This window comes from Biomphalaria glabrata, chromosome 1 (genome assembly GCF_947242115.1).
Source record: "Biomphalaria glabrata chromosome 1, xgBioGlab47.1, whole genome shotgun sequence".
Classification (NCBI taxonomy): domain Eukaryota; kingdom Metazoa; phylum Mollusca; class Gastropoda; family Planorbidae; genus Biomphalaria; species Biomphalaria glabrata.
Window position 1 is genome coordinate 35,225,728 of NC_074711.1, and position 8,964 is coordinate 35,234,691.

The 8,964-nt window shown below is 29.0% G+C and overlaps 1 protein-coding gene across 2 annotated transcripts; it reads left to right on the plus strand.

Moving 5' to 3' along the window:
- The first annotated feature begins 223 nt into the window (after nucleotides 1-223).
- LOC106068543 (dynactin subunit 3-like) lies at nucleotides 224-8,371 on the plus strand. 2 transcript variants are annotated; one of them, XM_013227942.2, is made up of 8 exons: nucleotides 225-585; nucleotides 5,620-5,640; nucleotides 5,999-6,083; nucleotides 6,174-6,260; nucleotides 6,504-6,587; nucleotides 6,994-7,052; nucleotides 7,419-7,478; nucleotides 8,048-8,371. In XM_013227942.2, the coding sequence occupies exons 1-8, from the start codon at nucleotides 487-489 to the stop codon at nucleotides 8,135-8,137; spliced, it is 585 nt and encodes a 194-aa protein (XP_013083396.1). In that variant the 5' UTR covers nucleotides 225-486; the 3' UTR covers nucleotides 8,138-8,371. The 2 variants fall into 2 exon arrangements, with proteins under 2 accessions (XP_013083397.1, XP_013083396.1); XM_013227943.2 differs by lacking the exon at nucleotides 5,620-5,640 and having other exon boundaries at nucleotides 224-585.
- Nucleotides 8,372-8,964: the final 593 nt, after the last annotated feature.

The window sequence follows — 8,964 nt, forward strand, 5'->3', positions numbered from 1 at the left end:
TTTAAAAAAAAAATACATTCAAACTATTAGGTATTGGCTGTGCTGCCCATATAGTAGGCCTACACAGCGCCATAAAAACTGCTGCCGCTCGTCAACCAATAGACGTGGAAACAATATGTGTGATTTGCTGATTAAATCCCTTCAGCTCACTTGCCCATAAAGTTAAACACATTATAGAATCTGGGTTTTATAAAGTTGACAATACTGGGATTTTTTTGTTAGGTTGGTGTGTTGTGCTGCTGGCTTGATTGAGATGTGTCAAAACAATTAATGATTCAGTGTGTTAAAGTTAAAGCTGTTCTATACTTTAGATCTATTCTATAGTATAGGCTATATAGATAAATAGATCTATATTATAGTATATATAGTCTAGGTCTAGGGGCTAATTATCTAGTGGAATATTTCATACAGACTATTAATTTATTAATAATAAATAGTCATCAATTATAATAATAATCAATAGTGTTTTTGTGTTAATTTTAAAACATGGCTGGAGAAGAGAGTTTACAAGTACTGGAAAAGAGGATTGCTGATCTAGAGTTGTTGGTATTCGGTAATTCCGAAAAAGATGCTGATTATCCTAAAGTAATTCCTGTTTTGATTTAAATAATTAGATCTACAGTTGTTTTGTTTTTTTGCTTCTTCCATCACAATGTGAATGATCAATTATCATCAATTAATAGATCATAATTCATATCCACTACCCTATCACCCTATCTTTAAGTCTAAGATTCTCTAGATCTAGTATCTATAAAGTATAATATGACTATATTTATTCTATTCTCTAATCTAGAATCTAGAATATTTTTTCTAGAGGAATCTAGTAGTAACTTACTAGAATTATTTTATAGAATAATAGATCTTTATAAGTTTATTAGTATATCAGTATTATCAGTAAACTAAATATCATACATAGTCATATATATATATAATAATATATATATATATACTAGCCTGACATTACCCGCGGCTGCCTGCGGGTCTAAGTTTGTGTTAACTAATCTAGTGGATTGGATTTAGATGTATGTTAAACGTAGCTAATAATCCTCTTTCGCTACAAAAATAAAATTAGTTTTGCGAAAATGGGTTTACCCGAAGCCGATACATACATATCTATTAAAAACGAAAAGAGCGATAGCTTTGTTAAATGAATGGGATTATAAAGTAAACAATTAAACAAAATCATTTTTAGTAGGTGATTCATGAATGAATATAGGCCTATCTCAACCCGGCTTCGCAGCTTTCGTAAACGAATGTAGTCTATTAAAAATGCTTTAGAAAACCAAATTTGAATGTTTATTTTATCAAAATATGAAATGAATAGACTATAATTAGTATGTTCATGTGTTAAAGTATAAAACTATCTGTGCGAAGAGAAGTTTTATCATCTTATAGTTGAATAAGAGTTTTAGATCTAGGGATGGGATTATAAAGTAAACAATTAAACGAATTAATTTTTAGTAAGCGATTCATTACGGTATTGTCTAATGAAAGAATGTTCGTCAGGAAATCTGTAGTCACAGATATAACGAACTAATTAATGCAAAAAATGCTTTTGAAACACAAAATTGAAGGTTAATTTTATTATATAATAAAATCAATGGATCTTCTTTTGTATTTTCATGTGTCAAAGTAAAAAACTATCTTCGCAAAGTGTATTTCTTAAAATTAGATCTAAGTCTAAATCCTTTTGATCTTTTCTCATGTCAACATTGTTAACCATGGCCTAGATCCATAAATACTATAGATTGGTCAAGCGGTTTTGATATCTATAAGTCACATACATACACTTCACATTCTACTTTGATCCATAAATACTATAGCTTTAATAGAGTCAGACAACTTTTTTTTTTTTTGAGGGTCTTAAGTTTGTTTTAGGGCTACAATACATACACTACGGTCTAAGTTAGTACCCAAGGAACATTCCTGCCTAGTTTTATCAAGATTGGTCAAGCGGTTTTGATGTCTATAAGTCACATACATACATACACCTTACATTCTACTTTATATTATAGACTAGACATATGTTACCCGCGACCCGCGGGTCTTTATTTGCGCATTACTTTCGATATAGTCACTGAGAGTGTTTTGTAAGCAATTAAACGAAATAATAATGTAATAAGTAAAGCGAATGTGTCAATGTAAAAATAGCTAATAGGCTTAAATCCATTTTTTTTTTTAAATTAAAACATTTGCGTTTGAATAATCTAGTGGATAGGATTTAGATGTATGTTAAACGTAGCTAATGATCCTTTCACGTTATTTCTCTTTCGCTAAGAAAATAAAATTAGGTTTGCGAAAATGGTTTACCCGAAGTCTATACATTCTTATCTATTAAAAACGAAAAGAGCGATAGCTTTGTTCAATAAATGGGATTATAAAGTGAACAATTAAACGAAATAATTTTTAGTACGCGATTCATGAATGAATATAGATCTAGGCCTATCTCAACTCGGCTTCGCAGCTTTCGTAAACGAATGTAGCTTTAGAAAACCAAATTTGAATGTTTATTTGATCAAAATATGAAATGAATGGACTTTAATTAATATATTTATGTGTTAAAGTATAAAATTATCTGTGCGAAGAGAAGTTTTATCATCTTAGAGTTGGATTAGAGTTTTAGATCTAGGGATGGGATTATAAAGTAAACAATAAAACGAAATAATTTTTAGTACGCGATTCATGAATGAATATAGATCTAGGCCTATCTCAACTCGGCTTCGCAGCTTTCGTAAACGAATGTAGCTTTAGAAAACCAAATTTGAATGTTTATTTGATCAAAATATGAAATGAATGGACTTTAATTAATATATTTATGTGTTAAAGTATAAAATTATCTGTGCGAAGAGAAGTTTTATCATCTTAGAGTTGGATTAGAGTTTTAGATCTAGGGATGGGATTATAAAGTAAACAATAAAACGAAATAATTTTTAGTACGCGATTCATGAATGAATATAGATCTAGGCCTTTAACTCGGCTTCGCAGCTTTCGTAAACGAATGTAGCTTTAGAAAACCAAATTTGAATGTTTATTTGATCAAAATATGAAATGAATGGACTTTAATTAATATGTTTATGTGTTAAAGTATAAAACTATCTGTGCGAAGAGAAGTTTTATCATCTTAGAGTTGAATTAGAGTTTTAGATCTAGGGATGGGATTATAAAGTAAACAATTAAACGAATTAATTTTTAGTACGCGATTCATTACGGTATTGTCTAATGAAAGAATGTTCGTCAGGAAATCTGTAATCACAGATATAAGGAACTAATTAATGTAAAAAATGCTTTTGAAACACAAAATTGAAGATTAATTTTATTATATAATGAAATCAATGGATCTTCTTTTGTATTTTCATGTGTCAAAGTAAAAAACTATCTGCGCAAAGTATATTTCTTAAAATTAGATCTAGGTCTAAATCCTTTCTATCTTTTCTTATGTCAACATTGTAGACATGGCCTAGATCCATAAAATACTATAGCTGTAATAGAGTCGGACAACTTTATTTTTTTTGAGGGTCTTACATTTGTTTTAGGGCTACAATACATTCACTAAGGTCTAAGTTGGTACCCAAGGAACATTCCTGCCTAGTTTTATCAAGATTGGTCAAGCGGTTTTGATGTCTATAAGTAACATACATACATACATACATACATACATACTCCACACATTCTACTTTATAATATAGATATAGATATACATATATATATATATATATATATATATATATGCAATCTAACTAACGTTACTAACCCTAACTATTATTCTGATTATCTATTAAAATCATTATTTCTAGATCTATCTTATATTTAGATTTAGGTAAATAGTAGATCTAGACAGCTAACTAGACTATTATATTTTATAAAGAGTCTATATCATATATCTGTTAAACTGTATTAACTATTATGAGTCAATATATGACTTTTATAATATATATATGCCTATTAATTATAAAGAAACTAGAGTAAATGTAAAATAGAGAAGTGAGATTTATAATTTCAGACCATGTGGTCTATAGGGTAGATGATGTAAAAGTCATCTGTTTCTGTAGCCTATGGTTAACATGGGTGTCATGTGGCCAGTACAATGACCAAGTGCCTTTACTTTTCCCAACTAATGCCAAGTACCCATTAGAGCTGGGTGGACTCGAGGCGCCCAAAGATCACAAAATTAAAAACCCAGGATTCGAACCCAGAAACCTCTTTACCACTCAGCCACCACACCTCCTTAACATTGTGTATAGAACAAAATAATATCTCTATAACTATTTTTCTTGAATCTACATTATATATGTTTTGAGTTTAGCTTCTGATATTTGTCTCCTTAATTTAATATTATGTTAATTTTTCCTTCATGCATGTTTTATTAATTTGTTTTATTTATTTATTTTACAAGTATGAATGTTCTGTAGTGCATGAACCTATAATATAATATTCATATGCTCTAATTACTGTATATCTAGTCATAGTTTTCTCTCTTCAGAAAAGCTGCCTTTTGGTTAAATTACATTCCTATTAATTGTTTAAAATTAATTTCGACCCTCTTTAAATATAAAATATCTTACTATAAATTACAAATCTAGTATTGATGATGAAAGGCAGGCCCCACAGCATCGAAATAGTATTGCTTGCAAACAAAGAGTTTAAAAATAAATTTGTTCAGTCATCTACAGTAACTTATAAAGTCTGAATTAGATTTTTAGCAATTTTTGTGGGGACATAGCTTGCGATAAAAACACATATTCAAATCAACTTTCCCCCAAAGAAACTAGAATCATTTTTTATAAGTTACCTCAAAGTGTTGTTTTTTTTATTTGTTTTTATAAAATAAAAAAAACTGGGTTTAATTTCATTAGCTTTTTTTTTTGTAATATGTTTAGTTTAAGATAGTGAAATAAAATTATATTGCAGTTTATTTTCCAAGTTGGTGTAGAAATTAAGTTTATACATATTGCAGTTTAATGTTATTGTTTTAAGAGAATGATTTTACCTTATTTTGGCCATGAGTGAGACAGAAAAGATTTATTAAGCATACACTTGACTAGTTAGTCAAATGTGGCTTATTCTTTAATATCATCTTGTTGCTTTTTACTTCATCCAGTTTCTTTTATAGGTCTCTTCTTTGTTGCTTTGCTAATAGCTAAATATGACTTTTAAAAAAATTACTGAATTGACCAGTTTGTTAGTTTTTAAAATTATTTCATTTTTACTGGGGTTTCTTTTTCTTTGCCCCATCTGACTAATTTTTTTTTATCTTTGTAATTTTTTGTTATATTTGAAATAATTTGAAATTTATCTATAATTGATTGTACAAGAAATATTTTTGAAATCTTTGAACTGGTTTGATAAAGCAAATGTTAGTAATCAAAACAAATACAAATTATATTGGATATTGGTTTGATTATAAAAAAAACAAATTTTTAACTTCATTAAACAGAAAAGTGACTTTAAATCATCTTTTTATATATAGGATAATTAATCCTTCAGTTATTATGTAATAGAAATTGAGTTTATTTAAATTAAAGCCTACATATATATACAAAGTCATCTTCTTAGCAAAAGTTTTGCATGTTAAAGCATGCTTATCTATTACTAATTTATAAATATCTGTTTTTCTTTCAGAATAAAGCCAATAAAATTCAGGTTAGTTACACAAAGGTTATTTACTTAAATTTATTCTTTATAAGCATTGTAAGTTATTTACTTGGTTACAAGTATATTGAAACAGTTGTCATTTTTTACATTAAAAGGATATCTTTGTGTGTGTGATATATATGTATATTTAAAAAAAGATTAACTGCTCTATACAGGTCAACAGGCTTATGCATTAACTTTTAGAAAAGAAATACTCTCAGTCAATTGCTCCATTGGTTGCATTGTGCATGTCACTGATCACTAAGCATTTTGCATTGAAGACCAACACTTATTTACATAAACTTGTTTTTTGTTTCACATTTCCTAAAAACTGTTCTATTTCTAAATTGAAATTTGTTGATCACAGTGTCTTGAAAGTTTGCTGGAGATACAAAACAAGATAACAACTTCACTATCTGGGAAAAAAAAGGCTGCTGCTCTATATGAAAAATGTAAGACTATTTAAGTTAATGTAGTTTTTCTATATATAAATGATGTAGGACTATATTAAACAAGCAATATATTTTTTTCTATTTTTTTAGTACCAGAACTAAAAAAATATTTGGATCACGCATATGTAGAAGAGCTTCTATTAACAGAAGATGCACGGCTTGAGTCACTTCTTGCAGGTAACACCAGCAGGAATTGTCTTTTTTAACTTTAAAGTAGGTTAGTCCAGAAGCACAACATTTTTCACATCTCAATAAAATAAAACATTTTTAAGCTTTGGACTTGTTAAGTAAGTTATAGACTTCAAAGAGAAATAAATATATAGTTGCTGTTAAAAAGTTTTTTTAATGTATTGATAAAATAGTTATTTTATTTAATGTGTTATATGTATTGAAATAATTGTTGAAATGATTTATGTGTAGAATATGACTTCTTGGAAAAACAGTGTGGGTTGTGGCAAAAGCTGTCGGAAAATGAAACTAATATTAATAGTGAACACATTCAAGGTAAGCATCTAGTCTTAAGTCTAGTGTACTATCTGACATTTCGTACTACACTTACAGGTTTTGAAATGAAATGAATCTTTTCCATTAATACATTGCTAGGGGTAAACCAATAATAATTTTGATATCAATTATCAACTGAGCAATTTTCAGCTGAAAAAGTTTTTCATGAAATTTGCCTTTCGGTGCATCAGTTTAAAGATACAGTTTCCATTTTCTGTATTCATTTCACAAGAACATGAGTAAAAATGCTATAGTTTTTTCATCTTTCTCTTTTCAATGTACCGTCTTATAGTCTTATTCCTTGTTTTCGGCATGACAGTTAGCACTCGAAGGTTAAACTTTTGTTGCAGGATAAAATGCTGGTCACCTTGAACAATATGAAAACAATGTTTCTCTTTATTTTCAGCTGTCCCCAAACTTGTGGATAAACTGCAAACCTTAAGTCTGGCACAGATTTCACAGCAGGTAGGTAGAATAGCATAAGTTTTTTTTCTTCATGTAGGTCAGTGTTATTGTTTTTTGTTTTGTTCTGAAAATGTTAATATATTGTGCTAGTTGTGGGGTCTACATTTCTATGTAGCTAAGTTTTATAGATTTTTAAGGTTAGAACTTTGAAATAATTCATTCCTGATAGTCTTGTAACAATTTGAAAAATAATTTCAATTCATTGATGTCATTTCTTATCATTTGAACCCAGTATAACTTTTGTTTTTATTTGGTCTGGAAGTTGTTTTGTTTGTTATAGTACACTCCATTACATATCAAGGAGTTTATTGTTACATTTTCACTTTAATTATTTACACAATAAATGTTTATTTTATTTTTGAACAGGATGATATCTCTAATCTTACTGAGGAGACCCGTAGATTACTCAACACATACAATACAATTGTATCCTTTCTAATATACTGCCGGGTTGAAGTTATATTGTTTCTCATTGAATTTGAAAGTGTTGACTGTGTCTTAATTATTGTGTTGACAATTTGGGTTCCTCATTCTAATTCTTTTTAAATATGTTCTTGAGATTCATCTTGAGAATGTTCCTTACTACCAAAATTTGGTATAAATAACTAAAATTGAGTTGCAGTATAAATATGAAATAAATAATTAAATTGATATTCATATTATTATACTATACACTATTACTGTATTTTTTAAGCATTAAATATTATGATTATGATAGCAACACTTGGAACCTACAAATTGCTTGAATATAAAGCTGAAATGTAATAGCTGTGTCAAACTTGATGTAAACCAGTTGTAAATATAAATGTAGACACCAGACTCTGCAAATTTATCAAATTAACTTGGGTATGTCATCTGTGTCATTCTAGTTGCAAAATCCTTGTGTTGTCACATCATCATTGTGGGAAGAAAAAAGAGGCTTATTTTTCTATTGATCTATATTCTAGTATAAATACCATTTCAGTATTCTAAATGTTTTCTTAACTTGCTGCTAGATAACTCTCTTCTCTAAACAATTTGTCATGTGGGATGAAACATTGATACAACTTGAACTTCAAGCTAAGCAGAAAAAGATGGCCAATTGATAACAAATGATCTCCCGATAGTTTTGCTTAATTATTAACATTATCATTTTTTGTGTATTTATATTAATTTTCATGTGCAATATTCCAAATTTAGTTTTTAAAAAAAAATTTCTTAATGACATTCATTTCAATAATACTAACTCTTGGGAGAGGTGAAAGACTACAACACTATTTAGTTAAGTCTTCTTTTTAATAATGTGAAACAAAATAAACTTCAATTGTATGTTAAAAGCATTCTGTCTTTGATTTGTTTTTACTATTAGTTTCTTGCATTTAATAATAATAGTAGCCTAATTGTAAATGTAAGCAAGTAGTAAATAAAATCCTCAACACTAAGCTGTTTAGCAGTAACCTCATCACATGTTATTGTCATAAAATGGAGTGACGCCGACCTACGTAATATTGACAGACTACAGTAAACTACTAACCAATTTTCGATGTTTACACCACAAGTCTTCCACCATAAGGTTATAACTCCCTAGAAGGATGGAGGTCGTGGATTGCAGGATAGGCCTATCTACTAATGGTGTAAGATACAATTTTTAAAAATACGATCAAAACTGCACGCCTCCAGCAAAAAACTAGTTTTCTACCGAAACAAATACTACTCAGAAGCAAGCCCTCTGAACTTAAACAATGCTGGTGTTAATGTTGGTTTGGACGACACAGATCATGAGATTCGCCAATCGGAAAAAAAAAAAAACACTCCGCAGAAAATTCCCGGCTTTATTAGATGGTGAAAACATTGACAAGGCTGCTTCCTTAACATGGCTCAAATCAGGTCATCCTACCCTGAAACAGATGGCTTTGTTACAGCAATACAGGAC

Bases quoted from the DNA above. Each gene is read 5' to 3' on its own strand.
- LOC106068543 (XM_013227942.2), top strand. From the start codon at position 487: ATGGCTGGAGAAGAGAGTTTACAAGTACTGGAAAAGAGGATTGCTGAT. The intron at 6,261-6,503 runs GTAACACCAGCA...ATTTATGTGTAG, and splicing joins GCTTGAGTCACTTCTTGCAG to AATATGACTTCTTGGAAAAA. The intron at 7,479-8,047 runs GTATCCTTTCTA...ACTTGCTGCTAG, and splicing joins TCAACACATACAATACAATT to ATAACTCTCTTCTCTAAACA.